The 22174-nt window shown below is 43.2% G+C and overlaps 1 protein-coding gene across 1 annotated transcript in view; it reads left to right on the top strand.

The window, feature by feature from the left end:
* Window positions 1-5706: 5706 nt before the first annotated feature.
* The window catches only part of LOC142802922 (endothelin-converting enzyme homolog), a 41076-nt gene continuing 24608 nt past the window's right edge, over window positions 5707-22174 (top strand). Inside the window, exons 1-3 of the mRNA XM_075888006.1 lie at window positions 5707-5981; window positions 17495-17692; window positions 21699-21931. Coding sequence (XP_075744121.1) covers window positions 5759-5981; window positions 17495-17692; window positions 21699-21931 — 654 coding nt within the window. The 5' untranslated portion in view covers window positions 5707-5758. The remainder of the gene's footprint in view (window positions 5982-17494; window positions 17693-21698; window positions 21932-22174) is intronic.

Here is a 22174-nt window from a genome sequence, read left to right as displayed (position 1 = left end):
AGCACGTCAAAGAACACCAGATTGTTGAACTTGGCGGCGTCATTCATTACAGTGTCTGGCAATTATATTAAGGTGTCAGGAAGTGAAACCACATATATTGCAATCGACGCCAGCAGCATATATTAGCGCAGTCCACTATTCAAAGTCTTCTCTCCGCTTTGAAGTGATTATTGAGGGAGTACCCTTCAAACTATGGAAAGTTTTTCTGAACCCCAGTCAAGAATTACTGGTACAATGACTGCTCGACTATTTGCGCTGAAATTAAAAACAGAAAGAGTTCACGTGCGTGCTTTTACTGCGATACACTGTGGCCAGTTCCCTCTGCATGGGAAGCTCAGTTGTGTCTCAACGCGCCGCCAGGTTCTGCCTTGCCACCTATTCAGCGCTGGTCTCTTACAGCAGGTGATGTGACAGGCCCGACTGGGTGTGAATGAAATAGGGTGGGTGTTGGAAATGTGCCATCGGCACACAAGGATAGGTCTCATTTATGTGGGGGGACGCGAAGAATGGTATGGTTGTTGTTATGTCTGAATGGTGGGCTGACGTCAAGGTGTATGGGTGACGTTAGCATGAGCAGCTGGTACGCCAATGTCGAAGGACTGCAGCCTTGCAACGACTTCAATGTATACGGGCGTCTGAATGGTCTAGGAAATATGCTGCGTTAACAACAGCGTGAGCAATCGAATGTCGAGCCCGCATTCAGTTCAATTCAGAGCGACACACGCGAGCGAGAAGGGTAACTGCTTCACGCGGCCCCACTGCGGTGGTCTAGTGGTAAGGCACTCGGATGATGACCCGCAGGTCGCGGGTTTGAATCCCGGCTGTGGCGGCTGCATTTCTGATAGAGGTGGAAATGTTGTATGCCCGTGTGCTCAGATTTGGGTGCGCTATAAAGATCCCCATGTGGTCGAAATTGGCGGACCCCTCCCCTACGGGGTCTCTCATACTCATATGGTGGTTTTGGAACGTAAAACCCCACATATCAATCAATCAATCAATCAATCAATCAATCAATCAATCAATCAATCAATCAACTGCTTCACGCGCTCAAAGATCAAGCTGCCCCCTTTGATCCTGAACCACTGTGTGGTATTGTAATATAAGCTTAGGTCACAGTGAGATCAGAACTTAGGACACGCAATTATGTACAATGCACCCTGGTTTCCTCATATTTACCGAGGACGCATTGAAAGGGTCCATTTTGACTACCACAGTTTTTTATGTAATTTGCTTCTTTATGCAAACATTTCATTGGGGTTTACTGTATGCTGTATCAAGGTGTATTTCGGCGACATGCTTCCGGGAATAATATGGGCTACCCAGGGAAAAATGGGTGCATCAACGTGAAAAAGTGATAAACTGGCCATACGCTACTACACATTCTGCGATGTGTGATATATCAACGTAAAATTAAAAGAGAAGCACTTCAGCGAAGACAAGCTGATTAACAGTTATACTGATATCTACGACGCTGGCATCGACCAGTGTCTTTGTAATGGCACAGAACCTCTCTCATATAGCGTTTGGCTCACTCCAAAGAAATAAAAAAAAACTAGCGAGAAGGTCCAATCATCCTCCGACTTTCTTTGCTTTACTTTTTTTGAACACCAGGTGCTGGTGACTTACCTATCAAGAATGTCTATCACATGGATAACAGGCTTGTCGGTCGGGACCGGAAACTGCTGGGCGTGCGGCGAGAGTGCAAGGGAGTCACCGCGAAACAGACGACTATATATTGTTGATGTGGGTGAAAAAGACGCCCTTTGGCACAATGATTTTTTAGAGGGTTGTGTAGGGCTCTCGAGTCTAAAGCTGGTGGCATAAATGTGTCCAAGGGCCCACGGATGTGGCAAGTCTTACGTGAAACGAGTGAGCACCCACGTAAGCTGAAGAAGGCCAAGCATAGCTGCAACCAGTCAGCCATTCGAGAGAATCGGTATAAGAACATTTCGAGCAACTTACTTGGAATAAACTTAAAAACCACTTTAGAGGACACCCAACATGTGGGTAAACGACTTAATTACACGGCCACTTATGGTGTTAAAGTCACAGTTTTTGAACAGAAAACATTGTATCATCTCTCTGAAAGCCACATGAGAAAAAACACTTGCACATATTTCCTTGTTCTTTATCTCGTGTTTCTTTTCTAGTACAAGCCATCGAGGCAACTACCGCCACACCATTTGATGACTTGATGTATACTCCTTTTGAAAAACTCGGCGAATCCACAGAACCATACGTTACTGCAAGTAGGTGAATGTTTTTATTTCAGTTTCAAAAACTGTCAAGTGTTGTTAGTTCAAGAGTTTTTCGTTGACAATTCAAAATTAAAATAACTGCTTATATCCTATATTTTGTTGTTATTTTTATTATCATCTTCTCTGATGAGTTATGTTTTATCTGTATTCTTTGTATATTTTTCACAGTATAGGGTCTTCCAAATTTTTAGCCCATTAAGCTTTCTCTTTTCCTAAACAAATTGTGTTGTGCTACTAGCATTTTCATATGGTACCCAACTTCCTACACACTTTTGAGAATCAGCCGTCACATGTTTAGCATATAAGGGTTCTATGCAGAATCACCTGTCCTTAGCGAAACTGGGGGTGTGTCCGAGCTCTGACAATACGCGTTTTGGGATGAGCCCCCAGTGTGAAAAAATCCAATCCACTCCTCAGCGCGCTGCGTTTCATTGTTTAGAATGGAACGCGCCATCACTTCAAGGACGGTTGACAAAGTTGGGCGGTGTTTCCAAGCGAGTGGCACCTTCTTACGCTTGTTTAATGTGCCAGTGAGTGAAAAAGTGAACCCATGTAAGGAAATGGTCAGAAGCCTTTTTAGGTAATATTTTAAAGAGAGGAGCTGCGTAAATTCACTTTAAAGCTTTAATTGCTGCTCTAAGTCTGCTTTAGAATATTAAGTAGCGTGGCTTCTGAGATTCGTTCTGGTCGAGCTCCTGACAACATCGTGACCCCAGCTAAACCTGAGGTTACGTGCTAATCATCGATAAGCTTGTACATTCTAGCGTGCTGTTCAGCTGGTGTGCGTCTTCTTTGCCATCATCGTTCGCTAGCACCCAAGCCGGTGTGGCTGGTAATTAGCTATTTGCTGGATGGTATACTCGGCAAGTTAGGCCATTACATGCTATGAACAAGGTTATTAGGCCAAGTCATGGTAAGGCAGGTTATTATGCCACAACTTGATATGACCAGGGTAGTGAAATCATGAAAACCTCTAACTACGCTAACTCAAGCATGCTAGTTGACGCGCAAACTAATGCAATGTAATTAACGTGACATTATTCATTCACACGTTAAATAAAACAGCGCTTATTAGATGTTTTTAATTTGATGACAATTGTCGTGCTAATAAGAATTACGTGAATCAGACCTAAGCCAGTGCTCACTTTGCCTATTACACCTGATATGTTAACTGCCGTTTAATTGAAACTTTATCAAATAAAACAAGACTGGTCAGTGTTATGCTCATTCAGCCCTAGGTAAGTATTGTAAACAAAATGAGCACAGAGATGATCTGGCTTTTACTTCAAAGCAGACCAAGCAGATGAGTAGATGAGTTAATTAAAAAGCTGGATGGTCCAAGATTATCCCAAGCTTCGTCTATGACAGTGCGCGATGACTAAATTATTTTATAAGCAAAGATCTGCTGCTTAGCCTCCACCGCATAAAACGCGCGACAGTCACACATGCACCATGACAGTCACAAGTTCAACTGCGGCCTTCTCAGAATCAACTAGTTTGTAGCCGAGTTCACGCGTCAATCAGTATGATTGACAGACGCCAGCAGCGACGATCATGTCCACCCACCACTTAGGATCTTGTCGCTAAGCAGTGCTTATGCCGCCATGCTAGCAGGCATCACGATTCGTCTATCATATTCATTGCGCAGACTATGCGCCCACTCTCGCAGATGTAAAAGTTACATCATCATGTGGCTACTTAGTATTAAATACAATTTCACCGCGCTCACAGCGTATCTACGCACACACGCATTCCTGTCATAATCCAAGTGCCCCTGTGGAAAACCGGCCCCTATATTATTTGCAGTATTTAACAGATGAGAGACCAGCAGAAAAAGATTGCTCATGTGCGCACCTACTACTTTTGAGATGGGAATTATTCATGCTGCAGGTGATATGAAATAACCTGTCCCAAATCGGACAAACGCCAACATACACGCCTGCAGGAGGCACGTGCTCAGTTTGCAAAAAGAAAAAAAATGCCGCCCATATTTTTTCACAGGAGGAACTAGATTGAAGGTGTCGCATATTAATGGTGGTATTCACAACTTTCACGACTATTCATCCAACATCATTGAGATGATCGCCCCGACAGAGACAATACCGGAAAGTACACTTTTGGAGAAATCTGCAATACTTCGCGCTGTGGTGCCCCGTGAATTTATGTTTAAATGCGAAGCATTTCTTAGCGAACTTCGGCGACTATGAGCTATCTATCTATCTATCTAACCGCCTACGACTTTTAGCTCTCTCGGCCGTTTCAATAATGATATCAATACCAAACTTCGTATGGTAAAACATGACTGTATGAAGAACATATTTCACTAGTCATAACATGAAAATCAAGACATATATTATGTCATGAATGTCATGATTTACATTTTATGGTCCTGCAGCTCTTGCGGTGGTTTAATTCACATGACATGCTGCAAAACTGGTATGGTATGACATGATTGCATGGCGAACATAAGCGACAGACCCTAACACAACAATCGTGACATGCGTGTAATGTAACATGACTAAATGCCACGCTCATGACGCGCTCGCGGCCGTTTCGCTAGCGTCACATGTACCAAATTTCGTAGTAATGTACGTGAATGGATGACCAAGGTATGTAAATAATGCAATCATTACAATCATCAGGTGTGTATCATATAACAAGACTACATGCCGCGCTCATAATGCGCTGGCGGCCGTTTCACCCGCTTCACTTACACCAAATTTGGTATTACGGGATGTAAATGGATAACGAAGGTATGATACTGGTGCAAACATGATAAACATGAGATGCGTGTCATGTAATACCATGACTACATGCCACGCTAATGATGCGCTGACGGCTGTTTCGCTAGCTTCGAATGTGCCAAACTTGCTATTACGTAACGCGAGCTTCAATGCAGCACAAACGCGTTAAGAATGAGCAGTCTTCGGGTGGTACCGAGGCAGTACAAGCGCGCAGAAGCGTTTCAAACACGTCGCATTGAAGGCGGTTTTAAGTCTGATTCAAGTCAAGGAGCGTTTATGAATACGAAGGTTAGGGGTGGCACAGAAGTAAACGCTCATGGTATTTTTTTGATAACCACCGCAAATGCCCAACAAATAGAGGAGGCGCTGACCCGACATGCGTTTCCGTTGACGTGCGTGTTCTTGTAGTCATTTTTGTCAGCGCTGCTATCGCACGCTCTGCACTTTCTTGCATACCACTTCCTCTCCTTTACTTTCCCTTCAGTGACTTTAGGTCCTCCTTTTCCCTAATAAAAGAATTTCTGATCCTCGTCTTGTTACCATAGCCGCCATAGAGCGAGTTCGGAGTGAACTCATCTGCCTGAGAAGCTGGGGCCATCCTGCATAGCGCTCTAGTACTCTGAATTCAATATATTCATGTGTTATGTCTGCAGTGACGCTAACAGCTTGAAATCGACGTTTCTTGTTTTACCAGATGAGTGGATTACCTTTTTTTACGAGTACACCAACGGCACCTATACGAAATTTGATTCTGTTATGAGCCGTCCATACGCAATCACCATCATCGTGAAGCTCTTCAAATCGATGAGTGTAGGCCTGACAGGGCTGCGATACCTTGTCGCCTGGACCTTCTACAGGCAGCTAGTGGAAGTCACTGATCAGTACTATTTCCTACGTGGCAAGGCAGCCAGTGACGTTTGCTACCAGCATGTAAAAGAAGTCATGAATCTGGCAATTCTAACCCACTACTTTCGAACTGGTATGTATATGTACATCACTGCGCATAACTTATCCTGCTCAGATTGCCCTTGTATTGCTGCCGCACGTGCGCTGGCTGACAGAATGACTGCGAGGAGAGGGCCGAGCCAAAAGATCAATACTAACAATTTAATACTTACAAACATGATGCATTTCAAAAAGACCGGGGTCAGCCCACAAAAATATATGGATTTACTTTTTTGTGGATAATAGCATCCCTTGGTTTCCTTAAAGATTTCCTTCTTACCCTTTGTTATGAGATTTGGGGATTTCACCCGGAGAATGCTTCTTTCACAAAAGGCTCCTTGCGCAGGATTAGAAAGCGTCGACAATAGTTCCGGTGAGAAGGAGCTTCAGTACCCTAGTTGCTGTAGATCCGCGGCCGATATTGCAATGGGGCCACTAGACAGAGAAAATCTACAAGAACCACTGTTATGAGTGGTCCGCGAACTTCCTCAAACACAGATGAAAAAAATATGGTTGCTAGTGATTGTTGCGCACCCTTCAAAACTAAGGTAAATATTCAAGGACAGAGGTAGAAGGAAACAGTCGTAGCTATGCCTAACCTGTACAATACAGACATGTTGAGCGTTTACGTGCGGATTTTTGTTGACCATACGGTGCCTGTTGTACTAGGTACAACAACACTTAATTTTTTTTTTGATTGATTTGTGTGGTTTAACTGTGGGGTTTAACCAACTCAACATTACTTTACTGTGGTGGTCATTGCTGAAGGCATTCAACCAAGCTTATAATGCAATCCCAGCGACAATAAAATTGGTCCTGTAAATACGGATAGTCGAAGGAGTGCTCTGATTACTTGTTTTTTGTGTCTTCATCACCTTACAAAGTTAGCATCGCCTTGCCCACGAGTACTATGTTACAACCCGTACTGGGTGTGACCGTCGATGATTAAAAACAAGTTGTAAAGCTGTGCAAAATTTGATTCGGGCCAGTTTGTTAAAATGGAGTCGACGTGGACACTGTTAATCTTCTGTAGTTTTGCGAAGGCTGCCTTTTTTATGCACTTTATTTGTGTCTGAATCCGTGGGTGTGCAATTCAGACGCCTACATGATATAGTGAGAATAGTAGAATATGTGAAGAAATATTGCTTAAACGAGCGTAGGCAATATCTTGAGAGGTGACATATTGTGTAGAATAAGTGTCTATGCCTAAATGAAAGCAGTCGACAACAGCTAATTTGCATTGAATTTTTCCTTAACAGCATACACATCATTGTGTTCCTGTAGTATGCCTCTTTTTTTAATTTCTACACCAAGTGTTATAAATGTCCTTGCTATTCAATGATGCTTCTTCGTGAGCACCCTATTGAAAATCCTGGGTTGGTGGATGCTGGAATCGCAGGTGGATATGGTGGAAAGAATAGTAGATATGGTGGAAATATTAGTGGATATGGTGGAAACTGTAGTGGGTATAAAAGCTGATGGTGGTGAGAGTGGAAACAAAGGTGGCAGATGGTGGTGGTGGTGGCGAGCCAATGGTGGTGACAATGGAAAATGCCGGCTCAGGGTAGCGAGGCAAAACGTGTTTAGTGGAAGACTTGGTGAGCAAGGTAGATGACGGTGGCATGATGAAAAGCACATGGCAGTATGTGAAATCACTTATTTGTAGTGTTTCATTCTTGTATGCGCAGAAGTATCAGTTTATGGTCAAAAGAAACCAACGTTGCTCATCACGCTTTCTAGCACGTTTATTTTTTTAATTTAGTGATGTCAACAACGTTTCAATTTTTGTGTAGCGTAGAATATGCGGATGTGAATATATGTTTACATATCGCGCACGTACTTACATCAGTTTGACATCCACGATGTATTTTTTGTTGTGATGTTTAGAAGACTAGAGTTGTCACTGTGAGCATGACAATCAATAATTTACATCGGCGAGCAGTTGTCGACTAATAAATGGGCTCCAGTTCGCAGTTGCCGCTTTCAATGTTAGAGCAGAACACAGCGGTCACTTTATGTCACCACGCAAAAAACGCAACTCCGGTAATTCTTCCACACTCTATTGTTTGAGCCATACCTTCAAGTTAACGAAGTGCGTGCGAACATGCATAAACTTTCACTTTCGACATGCGTCGCGATGAGCCCAGCGAACTTGACTTTCACCCTTCTGTTCTAACACCGTGATTTCCACCAAAGGTTAGTCATACCGACCGAGCCCGTACAAGTGTTATCGGCGCTTTTGAGTTTTAGAATACACAATTTGGACGAGTAAAAATGGTAATACAGCACAGCGGCGGCATCATTTACCCTAAATGAAGCCTTTTTAGTGTGCACGGTGTCCGCGCAAGAAGCGACAAGCATCGATGCGACGCGCTTGCAGCACTTCCACCAAAGGTACGCCTCTCCTCACCGACAGCCGCCGGTCGCACTCGCGGCGCTTCGCTGGCTCTTATGCGATAACATAGACACGTCAATTTGTATGCTTACTGAACCAATATGATAGCATAATGTTTCTGGTGCACTGCAGTCGTTTTCGACTGGCCTTTATGTAGCTGTTCCTAGCGACAGAGCAACAGCGGTGCGCTGGCGCGACTGCGGTGTGCGTTGCGCGAAAAAACATCGAAATCAATTGTGTGTGCGTATCTATTGATTGAGCATAGAAGCGTCATAAAGTCTGAACTGATATAGCCCTTTTGAAGTAGCGAGAAACAAATAATACACTTGGCAGTAACCGCCGATAAACTCTACCTGCTCCTCAGTCCACGGAGTTGTTTTTTTCTCTTGCGATTGTAAATTGTAACAAAAACATTGCGCTGTTGCTATTATCGCAGTGGCAATCGTTACAGGCAGCCGTTCTTCGTGTTTATCAAGCGTGCAATTTTTAGTAGCAGGTGCTGATCCCGTCTCTCCCAAGTAAACGACAAACAGAACTGAAGGTAAACAGTGATTCTGTGAGTTGGCTACTTCTTTAACACTCACACCGGCATCTGGTGGCGTGGCAGAGTGGTTAGTGTACTCAGTTCATAATTCGGAGGTGCTTGGTTCGATCCCACGCTGGCGCACTTTTTTTTACGGGTGCTTGATACAGTTTTCTATACAATTACTGTTAATATTTCTTCAGCGGCAGCTCGTCACGGTGGTTCTGACACTGCTTCGTGCTCCAGCATTGCCGGCTGGAGCGCGCCATCCACCATCTGCTCCGCCATACGCCACCATACATCACGTGCCACCATTTCCACCGCCATAATCCACCAAAATAGCCGATGGTGGAATCCAGCATTCCTATGATGGACGTTTTTGAAATAGATCAGGGCCACCTTTAAAAAGAAAACTTGTGAGTAACCACTGGTATACATAATCAAAGATAATTAGTCAAGTTTGTTGCCTCGAACATTCAATATTTCAATCATATATTTTAATTTCGACTGCATTAGTGTAAAGTGTATCTTGGCGTAACCGCTTGCATATTGTGTACCACAATTTCTTGAATTTTTAGCCAATTTCACTTAATTGCACTTCTGCGAAAGTGACCTCCCCATTCTCAGATATGTTATATAAAGTTTTAATTTTGTTTGTGTGTGAAGGTTATAAGTACACTTGTAAGCTGCTTGTTCTGAATTTCTTTGAATTCAGTGCTGTTTCCCTTTTTTTTGCTCTGCTCATGTCAAAGCTTAATGTGAAGAACGTAGGGACACTGGTCTTTACTTGAACTTTTGCCTTGAGCCCTTGACCCTGCAGTGAGCTCTGTAATGTGCCTATTGTAAATCATCATCATCAGCCTGACTACGCCCACTGCAGGAGAAAACCTTCTTCCATGATCCTCCAATCAACCCGATTTCGTGTTTTCTGCGGCCCCGTTATACCTGGAAACTGTTTATTTCATCTGCTTACCTAACTCTTCTTCTCCCCTTCATGCGTTTGCCTTCTCTGAGAATCCAGTATGTTTTTTTAATGTCCAGCGGTTATCCTGCCTATGTGCTAAGTGCCCGGTCCATGTTCTATTCTCCTCTTGATTTCATGAATGATATCCTAAACCTACAGCCTTCAGAGACTACCCTCTTCTTGTCTCTGAAGGCTACACCTAAAATTATCTTTAATATCGCTCACTGCACCATCCTCAATTTAAGATGAACCTTCTTTGTAAGGCTCCACGTTTCTACCCCGTAGGTAAGCACCGGCAAGATGGAGCTGTTATATACTTTTCTCTTGATGTATGGGTCAGAGCGCCATTCATGATTATATGATGCTCGCCAAGTTTTACTCACCCTATCTTTATCTTTCAAGTTATTTCGCTCTCATGGTTAGGTTCCGCGTCTGCTACCGATCTTAAGTAGGCATATTCCTTTACAACTTCCAGTGTCTTTCCACCTATCGCAAAGTGCTGTTTTCTGCCGATACTGTTGCACATTACTAACATTAACATTAATCTTATGCAATATTACTGTTGCACAATAATTTTCTCACCTACTCTTCTCTTTTCTGTGTTCTGTTCAGTAATTGTGAGCGGAAATTCCTCATCTGAAGAACTTATCAAGGCCATGTCGACAGTGCGTCGCAGGTTACAAAGATACTCTTCATTAACAATTATCCCTAACTGCCCGCAACCTAGGGTTCTGAAAACCTGCTTTAAACACGTGGTGAATAGCAATGAAGAGATTAGAGATTGTGTCTCCCTGTCTTACATTTTTTATTGGGATTTTGTCACTTTCCTTAAGGAGAACTATCGTTGCTGGGTAGGCACTGTAGATTTCTTCCAGTATGTTTATGTAGGGTTCGTCGATGCCCTGATTATGTAGTGCCCACATTACTGCTGATTCCTCGAGTAATTCAAGCGCCTTTTTGTAAACTATGAAAGCTCAGTGATGGGGCTGGGTGTATTCTGCGCATTAATGTATTATCTGATTCATGCTGAATATCGTCTGTTGTGGAATTGCCTGTGCGAAATGCTGTTTGGTATTTTCCTTGATTTAACTCTAATATCTTCCTAATTGTATTAGCTAATATTTTTATAAATATTTTGTAGAGAGCGGAGTGTAAGCTAATCGACTTGTAATTTTTCAAGTCCTTGGCGTCTCCTTCAACGTGGATTAAAATAACGTTGGCATTTTTCTGAGATTCTGATACCCTTCTCGTCAAGAGACACTTCGTGTATAAGTCGACCAGTTTTTGTAACACCTTTCTCCGCCATCTTTTAGCAGGTTCGTTGTTAACTTATCGTCCCTAACGGCGTTGCCTATTTCATTGCTTATTTACCCTGTTGTTACTGGTAGAATGTCGAATTCATCTGGGCTATTACTGCTTCTTACGATAATATTCTGGTTGTTTCGGCATTTGTAAAGCTCTGTATAGAACTCCTCTACCACCTCAACTATCCTACTCATTTTGATTATGATATCACTTTCCTTGTTTATTATTGCATACGACCAATTTTTTCATATGCACAAACTTTGTTTCACAGCTTTTACGCTTCTACCACTTTTTACACCTCTCGCGATTCTCTCCGTGTTATACCTTCTGGTGCCTGCTGCTTTGCACCTATTGATTAACTTAGAAAGTTGCACTAGCCTCATAGGTTTGATTGCTTTGAGGCTCTCTTGGTTTGTCGTTCTTAATAAAAGTTTTTGTCTCCTGGGAATGTTTTCCAGTGTCCTGTCTAGTGACAGTACCTCGGACTTCCATTGCACACGCTTTGATGATACCAGTAAGAATATTGTTCGTTGTGTCAACGCTAACATCGGTTACCTCGTTAAGAGCCTCGAATCTAATATGAAGCAAAACTCAGAATTCCTGTAGTTTTCCACTAAGCACTATTTCATTATTTGGCTTCTAGCGTATGACTTTATGTCTTTGCTTTTTTAAATTTTGGTGAACATGTGCGATTATCAATCTACAGTCACTGCATCGGATCTTGCCAACTACTTCTGCATGCTTTACAATGCCTTGGTGTACACACACTATGTAGTCTGTTTCATTTCTACTTTCGCCATCAGGACTTTGCCACGTTCACTTACTGTTAGCCCTTTTTGTGAAGAAGGTATTGAATATCCGTAAATATTACGTTCTCCGAACACTGCTATTAACTAACCTCTGGCATTTCCAGAGCCGATGCCATATTCTCCCGCTTCATTGTCTGCGGCCTCTTTTTTCCTACCTTGGCATTAAAGTTGCTCATCAGAATAGTATGCTGCGTCTATGCTTTAAGAATGCCTCACTCCACGTCTTCATAGAAGCGATCAACCGAATGATCATCACGGCTCGATGTAGACGTTGTCTGTATTACTTTGAACTTGTACCTTCTGTTAAACTCAAATGTGATAATTGCCACCCTCTCACTGATTCTATAGCATTTCTCTGTGTGGTCTGCGATTATCTTGTGTATAAAAAACCCAGCCCCTACTTATTCTCTATAAACTCATCTATAGACGGTAGCTTATGACTTGTCTGGTATTCAGCCCTGTATAAGCCTCAGTTGTCTTTCCAAGTTCCCTGAGATTATTAAATCCTATTTAACACTCCGTAATTCTTGGAATAGCACAGCGAGACTAGCCTCAATAGAGAGCGCTCTTGTGCTGACAAAGCCAATTTCAGATTTCAATGGTCGCCTGTTTGTACCCAGACTCTTAGCACCCTCTGGTGCGTGACAGGTCTGACCACTGCATTTGACAGTTGCTTCGCAGCTTCTGCGGACTGAGGGCCAAGAGTTACTGCTGTAGTCATGTAGGTAGTGGCCAAGTACTTCACCAGGGTGCAATACCTTGCTCTGGTGAGGAAGTGAATTAACAGCAGGTGGTCGCCAGTGAGGACAAACCACAGACATCTTTTTATTCTTTTTAACGATTCCTTTATCACGCGTTTTAAGTAAAGATGCGATTGGGAATACTTCAGCATCTGCATTCAAATCGAAAATTGTCATTGTATGCTAAGCTGCAGCGCTATCTCTAAGTAGAGAGATTTGTTGCACTTCTTAGCACTGTACAATACCACTTGACCGCTTATCAGCTCTCAATTTCCCATGGCTCATAGCTCGCCTGGCCTATCCTTAACTGTTTGAAAGTCCATAATTTCATTATGCTGGCTGAATCCCCCAGATGACCCTCTTTTTGAGGCGTTTATTGTCTCCTAACTTCTTCCTGTCGCACTAAATTTCGACATTGTTGGCTTCAAACTGTCCACAGTGTCGGAAGTTTGCTAATTTCGAGTGGACGCACTCAAAACTGGCGAGTTGCGCCCTTTGTCTTGAGAACTTATTGGCTATTTCTATGCGATTGTTGCGTTGAGCGTACACGTCGCGGGAGGTCGGCGTGAATGAAAAGTAAACGCAAATAGTATTTAATTGCTAGAAAATGGACTGGCGCTGCCTTTGAGGCTGTATCTTATTACGTTGGACTTTTGAAGTACAATTGAAAACTCTGGTGAATAAATATGGTGGTGGGCCTCAGTCGGGAGTCAGATATACTGAGTAGTATTTACGTATACGGCCAGCCTAATGACGTAAAGTAGTGTATAAGGCGAAAAAGTTTGCAGGAAAGTAATGACGTGTTTGCGTCACTCACCGCACAGCATCAGCTTGAGTTAATAAACCCCGACGACTTTCGGTACCACACGTATACACAACAACAAGCCCCGCGACACGTTCAGCTTCTGCAGCTCTTCTTCTAAATTTAGTATTAATACTATTCCTTCTTTTGTCGACCACCTCTCCATACACCGGGGGCATGTTAACTTGGAAATGGTACGCGGTAATCAAACTTTTTCGGAGAATATTTCTTCAAAGAAAGTTTTTCTAATGTTTTGGCGATAACAGCAAAGTCAGTGCTTCTTGCACAGGAATGCTCGGCCTTCAGTTTAGGGAAGTGTTGTGTGGGCAACGAATGCTTGACACTTCAGTAGATATTCGCAAACGGCGGCTGCAGCATTTTGCATTTACACGACATTTTGAAGCAATTTAGGAGACAAGGGCCGGCTGTGCGTCTGCTTTTTCTGCCAACGCATTTTTGCCGTAGAGATCACGCGGTCGCAGTGGTGCTCAATTAAGGGGCGATTCCTTACAATGAATACCACCCACCTGTCATCACCGCGCTATCAGACCAATACTAACCATAATGAAATTATTCGTCACTCGTTTCTGTAAGGCAGGATAAGTGCGAATTGTGTTCAGTCACATTCATGATTTTAGTGGTGAGCAAATGGTGGACGCATGCTGGGTAACCTCATTTCTTCCCCGACATAAAAAGAGATCTTCCTGTATACCAGGCCACTTCACTCCCCGAACCAGAACTCCTCAAGATGATGTCATTCCCCTTCGTGTAGCCCTCAAGCGGTAAAACGGAAAAACTACGATGCAGCTGATGACTCAAACATCATACTTCATTTAGAACACACCCTTCTTTCTTTCTGCGATGACAAAGTCAGCACATTATGAACGAAATTTAAAAGATGCTGTCAGCACCGCATTGAAACCCTTGTCCTAGATAAAATGAAAATGATCGGTCGAGATAAATCATGAATACCCACAGCAATTATTACATTAAAACGCAAAATCAATTGTTATAGAAAATAAAAAATATGGTAGGCATGCTATACCTAATTTGGTTCTTGATCTGAAGCTTAAGCTACAAGAATCGAGAGAGCGCTATTTTACTGTTAAGCTCGGTCGTTTTTTTTACTGAAAATTTCGCAAAATTTGGCAGTTTTTGTCCCAGAAGGATTCTCGCAAAATAAACGAAGTTTCTTTGATTGGAAGTGTTCTTACCAATAAAACTAAAATAGCCAAGTCATTCAACGTATTTTTAAAGCGTTTTTACGAAGTCATGCTCTTCGATGATACAGTGGCTTTCCGAAAAATTTCAAGGATAACGAATATAACGCCGATAGTAGGTCTACTGAAGGCGTAACTGAGACTAAAGGCGTAGCAGAAATGTGGGTATTCGCAAAGTATTCTCCTGCGCTAGAAATCTACAGGACCAGATAACATTACAAACGCGTTCTCTAAAACATATGCAGTACAAGTCGCTCCTCCTTTAGCAATCTTTTTTAAGAAGTCTTTCAATACGGCCACGTTACCTGATGACTGGCGTGTTGCTAACGTGATTCCAGTTTCGAAAAAAAGGTTCTCCACTAGAAATAGGTAACTACCGTCCTATCACCCTGACTTTGTGTTCGTGTAAGAGGCTTGAACATATATTAGCAAAATACATAAATGATTTTTAGCACAAAATCAGGCAATAAGTGATGTACAGAATGGTTTCAGGCGTGGATATTCCAAAGTAATTCAAATATTCACAACAGTTCAAGAATTGACTAAGGTCGTTGACAAAGACGGTCAGATGAATTTAATACTTCTATACTTTTCCAAGGCGTGTGGCAAAGTGGTGAATTCAATGTTAATATTGAAAATATGGCCCCGTATATGCATGGTGCACTGCAAATCTCGTCGAAAGACGATTGTCTTGCGTCTGTAGAGATTGAACAAAACTTTCATTTGAGGTTCTGCGCAAAAAAATTGGTGAATAGTATTCCGGAGGGGCTGCGTTAGAGTGTCTCGAGCGTGCAGCAGAGGCGAACGAGCGCGTCGCGACACGTCACACGTGAGACATGAGCGCTATCTGGCAGCTATCTCGCAAAAGAAAGCGCGCGAGCCCTGCGCGCCCATCTCCGAGGTAATAAGGTGTAGAACACAAGGCCACGGATAGGTGCCACCGCTGTGTCGTCTTAGCAAAGCGTTAGAAACACTTGCCTTTTCGTGCATTCGTTGCCTCGTCAGTGCAACGTCATACACGCTACAGTCCTTATAATTATGTGTGCTTTTTCTAGTTAGAGACCCACATACAGAATATTGATGTGTTCTTATGGTGCCTCAGATATGCGCAATAATTGCTTTTTATTTGACAATCACACAAGTATGAGCGCTGAAGCTTGAGCAATATTGGTGGGCGCTGCGGATGAGCCGGCCATCTGGAGTACCGTAAGGGTACCGGTTTGGCCGGACATACAGACAAATGTAAAGACAGACAGACAGACAAACCAAAATTTTTATTTTTGCGTCGAATGTCCCCAAGAAAGCCTATCATCCTAAAATGAGAGTAATCGGATTACCCTCGCGCATTATTCACAGGGTCATTACATACAATATCAATAGAAAAGAGTACTAAACATAGACGGATCTCGTTCGAAATTTCCAGATGTGCACTCAGGTGTTCTGCAGGGTGTTTTCCTGGGCCCACTCTTTTTTTAACATCTATAATAATGACATTCAACACGTAGTGGGCCAATCTGTTCGTCTGAAATTGTTCGCAGAGGACGGCGTCATATTCACACCTGTAAATTCTGTACATAATCAAATAATCATGAACAGCACTTTCAATAAATTGGCATAATGGTGCAACAAATGGGAAATGGTAATTAACCTTCAGAAAACTGTGCACATGAGCATCACTAACAAATTGAACAAACTTTCTTATACCTACTGTATACAAGATAACCCCCTCGAAGAAGTTCAGGCGTGCAAATACTTGTGAATCCCGTTAAGTTCCAGTGTTAGCTGGTCAACCCATATAAATTACATATGTTCCATAGCCCACCAAAAAAATAAGCTTGCTGAAACTCAAGTTGAGCGAATCCTCCCTTTCTCTTAGGTTGATGACATACAAAACAATTATTAGACCCTCTTTAAAATACGGCAGTGCTGTTTGGGTTCCTTATACTCAAATCAACATAGAAAGACTGTGAAAAAGAACAAAGGTTAGCAGTGTAGTACATTTACAAACATTTCAGACGCCTTATTCACCATGAAATATGCTACAGATGGCCGAGTCAGAGCCGCTATCTGAAAGAAAAAAACAGACACGCTTGAATTTCTTATCTCTGGTTTAATTTATTAGGCTCAAAATAACCTCAGCCGATTGCTTGCCAATACACATCGGTCGAGCCTCACGTCAAAAACACAGCCATTGCATCAAACCTGTATTCGCAAAAAATAATTTATGTCAATATTCATTCTTCTCTCGAACAATCAAAGAGGCGAATTCATTACCATCTTTATTATCTTTGCTACGCAGAAAGTCTTGATATTTTTTTGTGTCTGCTACTGTGCACCCTCTCCTGCTTGGACTACTGTATGCAGTATTGTACAAAATAATAATGATATGAACAGATACAAACGCTGGGCGTTTTCTAAAAGTCCAAGGAAGACGCCTGCATGCGTTGCTCTTGAATGCTGCTGGCTTTAGACTCAGTTCAAGGTAGCAACTGTTAGCTGACAGATTCGGTACTCAATTTCTCATCATAGAGTAGCAGATGGCTTAGACCTCATAAATTGCGTGTTCGGCGAGGCATAAACTAGCAGACACTCCATCTCCTCCGAAGTCACTATAATATGCTTAATTAGAACGAAAACATAACATTCTATGGTGGATTGTTGTAAGAGTGGTGAACGATCCTTTGTTTGACTACTATTTATTTCGTGATTATTATTCCAAAATATGCAATGCACTATTGGTCGTCAAGGCTTGAGTAAGCATGTGCCCTGACATGTTTCTTTTTTAACAGTGGTTTCACCTCGCATGGTGTACCAGACGAAGCGCATGGTGTCCAGAATTCGCAACGCCTTCGTGAATGAGATGAACTCGTCAAGCTGGGTTAGCCGTGAGATTGCGGCCGACGCAATCAACTCGTTGAACGGTATCACGGCATACGTCGGAAGTGCAGGACGCCGATTGGAGGCAGAGTTCGTCGAAGCGATCTACAGTCAGTGTTCATCTTTATTTGTCCACTTGATCTGGAATGCACGGAACGTGTGTGGCGTTCATTAGCATTTTTATATACAAATGATTTTCGGCGTTGTGGAAATGTTAACTACGATGTATTGGCGTACGAACAGCATCGCAGCAATTTTGAGCATATGGCTCAGAATATAAGTGTCTGTGTTCTGCCGAGCCATTTATACACGAACTCTTGAAGAATTATTTTATTATAGACGTGTTTCGCTGCATAGGGTTCATGATCTGCTCCGGCAGAGCCGCAGCGCTGTCATCAAAGAGGACCCGTTCACAGAAAACGTCTATGATATGCACTGCTAAATGCTGATTTCGCAATCGACTAACATTTCAATCTTGAATCATTGTCGGTACTCAACAAGGAGGGGGCGCGAAGCGTGCTGTCACAGTTCGGGGAAATAAGGCATTGGCCAGGGGCCTTTATTTCCGTTCTCCCCGTCTACAACAGCTCTCTTGCTCACTAAAACGCATGCTCACTTTTCCACGTCCTCTGCAGCGCTGCACAGCGCTCAAGTTTTCCGGCTGCCGGCGGGTAGTGCCCCTCTGGCCATCAGCTCTCCGTGACACTTAGTGCCAAAATTCGCGACTGCCTGAGTAAAGATAGACATTTGCTCACGAGCACACCATACACTGCACGAATAACGAAGAACAGCTGTTGATTTCACGCACAGTACAGCAACACAAGCCTAGATGCATGCAACTAAAATACACGACCAGGGGCTAAAATTAAATTTCACTGTGTTCCGGCGGCAAAGATGTGGTATGTGAAATGATTTAATACTTCGGCTTTCCTGCTCACCACCGCAGCATTTATAGACAAGAACTTACGGTAAAAGCAGAATTGCCGCGTAGTCCACGAACTGGGCCACGCAAAATCTATTTTACAGCATCCAAAGAACTGGAAGAACGTGTGTATCACGTGTACATGCTACCTGCTGTTGGTGAAACTGTTGTTTTACTGATTATTTGAAAAGCCTAAGAGGATTACTAATTAGGGTGGAAACGTACAAATACGAGTGCCAGAAGACATGTAGACCCTTCGCAAAATCCCGATGAAGAAGTTGCTCGCACATACCACAGGGTGACCAAAAAATACCACCGAAGCTCACGCCTGAGGCTTTTTATATAAACTTTTATTGTGACTCGAGCGAAAACGCACAAATATGTAGGTAAAAATTTTGCGAGGTGTATATACTCCACTTCCCAAAAATAAATCTCTTAAATCAAGAGCATTCCTTCGGAGAAACACAATGCTGCTTTAAACACGCTTGCAGTTCTTAAGCCTTCACCTAGCTAGAAAAGCTCTCTAATTAAACCATACAAGCAAACTCTTGCTTTTGTTTCTTCATGGCCAGTTATATCAGCGGGCAAGAAGAACCACACGTTAAAAATCCAGACCAAAACAAAAAGTGACTGCAAACACTGTTATTTATTGAAAATTTTTTCGTTACACATAGTTCAATAAGTGTGCAGACGCGTCAAAGTAGAGTGGCTATTGAGGAAGAACCTCACCGTACATCGCTTCCAAAGGAATGATACTTGGAGCGAAGCATGGTTTTAGCTTCGACTGAAAAGAGCGTTTAGCCGACGCGTTCCGCGGGAAACACTGCCCGCCAAAGAAGCAGGCGTCACGCAAGAACAGCGGTGCATGTGAAACCAACGACTCTATTTAGATGCCTGCCACGCGAGAACGAAAACAGCTGCCACACCGTTTCCCTCCTTCATTTTCGATTACTCTTAGTCTAAACTTAGCGTCACCTATGGCGCACGGTGCAACAACTTGACAATTTCCATGGCCTCTGAAATAGTAATGCATAATTTCAGATATCGAATAACTCTCGAATGACGCGGCCCTAGAAGCCACAAGTAAAAAACGCCGTAATAACAGTGCCTGTCGAGAGCGCCACTGCGCGGCGCTTACTCAAAACTGAAAGCAGGACGACTCCGCTGGCAACACTTGCCATTCGTCAGGCATTTTAATAAAGGAGGCATTGGTGAAATGAACCCCCTCTTCCCGCCGCTCATCGCCGCGACCGCCGCCGTTCGCATGTGAAACAGGCTTAAACTTTGGCATCCGAACCACGTGCATCACTAAGCCTACATTCCTAAATTTCCATCCATAATCACTGCACACAGATTTATGCGCATATGGAGTATCTAACGTTTGCAAGCTCAGACCCTCCGGATTTTTCCTGAATATGAGCCTTTCAGAAGTTTCCCGCTTCGGCATGCATCATAGTGGCAGAATGATTTAGACAATGAAAACGTCACTAAGTAACCTTTTAAAGATTTTTCCCAGGAACATTGCCCCGCCACGGTGGTTTAGTGGCTAAGGTACTCGGCTGTCAACCCACAGGTTCTGGGATCGAATCCCGACGCAGGCGGCTGCATTTCCGATGGAGGCGGAAATGTTGTAGGCCTGTGAGCTCAGATTTGGGTGCACGTTAAAGAAACCCAGGTGGTCGATATTTTCGGAGCCCTCCATTACGGCGTCTCTCGCAGTCATGTGGTGGTTTAGGGACGTTAAACGCCACATATCATCATTTCGCAGGAACATTGGTGTGATATGTTGCATGAATTGAGCGTGGTGTGCCGCGTTATCATAAACATAGGGTCGTGAGTAAGATGACTACATGTTCTGAATTGATTGCACTTACAGCGAATGCCTGGAGGAAACAATTTTGTTTCAAACCAAAGCAGTAATATTACCTTTCAGAAGTGTTTGTTAAAAGAAATTTTGTTCAAAGTCTTATTTGTTATTTCAGGTTAATGACCCAAAAGATACTGAAGCCTCACGCGTGCCGCCACGGTGGTCCGGTGGCTAAGGTACCCGGTTGCTGACCCGCAGGTCGCGCGATCAAATCCCGGCTGTGGCGGCTGCATTTCCGGTAGAGGCGGAAGTGTTGTAGGCCCGTGTACTCAGATTTGGGTGCACGTTAAAGAACCCCAGGTGGTCGAAATTTCCGGAGCCCTCCACTACGGCGTCTCTCATAATCATATGGTGGTTTAGGGACGTTAAACCGCACAAATCAATCAATCAATCAAGTCTGACGCGTCAAACCACTTTATGACTCTGCGGTACGCTTTGATGTAGGGTTCCGAAAATTGCAACCATGCGGTTTTATTTAGCGTGCATTGACTTCACCCGGCACGCGAGCCTCTCACATTTCTGCTTCGTTGTGATGTCAGCGCTGCTTACGGGATCAAAACCGCAACATTAGGCTCTGCAGCCAAATACTTTGAGCACTAAATCCCCTTGTCGGATGTTTAGTTCACGTTGACTAATCATTGAACACTACAGTGAAGTGCTTATTAGGAAGAATTAGTTCAATAGACCCAAAAATTCTTGAATTTGGTATTCGCGCCGTGTGAAGTGTAAAAAATACACAAATAAGCGCTTTCAGAGCTACCGGTTTCTATTGCCAAGGCGCGAAAAGTATATTTTAGGCGTTTGGTGGATGAAAAACGTGTGTGTACTTCACTTCCGGATCTCTTACATACCTTTGTAGTGACCTCTCGTTACTCGATCTCGTCCGTGCCGTCTAATGGTAAATGAACCTTCAGCTTTCTGGTAGGTGACCTACGTTCTGCATGAATGTAAAAGCGTAAACTACCGTTAGGTTATATTGGTCCTCAACTACCATTCATATTTCGTGGCAGCGAGGAAACTTACCCAACGATGACATATTAGCGCCGCCACGCACTGAACCACTTCGAATACAGGTAAAATAATCGCTGTTCTCCAATAAGCAGCTGGTATATTCATCACCTAATGCTAGATCATGTCCCCAATAGCTCGACTGGCTAGATAGAGTCTACTACATATAATAGTTCCCTCTTATGCTGCGATACCTTTGATATCATGTTTCCCATTGTTATATTCTCTCTTGTGATACACTAATCCTCGATTTTATGCAATATGTGTGCCGTGGCTGGACGTGTCTTTTACTAAAATAATCGTTCATCGTTCGCCGCAGAACCGTACCCCGATGTTCCACTGGACAGATATTTCCCAACGTGGATAAGGGCCCTCTCTCACTCAGCTCACTATTTTTGGATCGACAAGGCAACTCCATTGTACAGAGAAGACGAGGCCAACGCTTATTACACACCGGGCGAAGAAACGCTTAGAATACCAACAGGCATTATGCGTAGTCCTGTTGTGTATCTTCATGGGCCACTATCCCTCAATTATGGTGGCCTTGGAATGGTAAGCACGCATATTTTTTGTGACACTAGTTTGAGGAAGCAGTATGTTTTACTCGGTCAATTTTGTTTCGCTGTATACCGAGTTCTAAGAGCAGCGTAGTGCGCAGAAGGCTGGAAAGCACAATAGCGCATACGGAATAATAATATTTGGCACTAAAATGCAGCTTTGAAAACTAAAGGGTAGGTTATTCGAATATTAATATTGGCAGTAGTTGTAATGTATTGGGAAGAACAAAAAGCAGAC

This window comes from Rhipicephalus microplus, chromosome 3 (assembly GCF_043290135.1).
Source record: "Rhipicephalus microplus isolate Deutch F79 chromosome 3, USDA_Rmic, whole genome shotgun sequence".
Lineage (NCBI taxonomy): Eukaryota > Metazoa > Arthropoda > Arachnida > Ixodida > Ixodidae > Rhipicephalus > Rhipicephalus microplus.
Note: the sequence above shows the minus strand (reverse complement) of the source record. Positions and strands in the feature narration are given on the sequence as shown.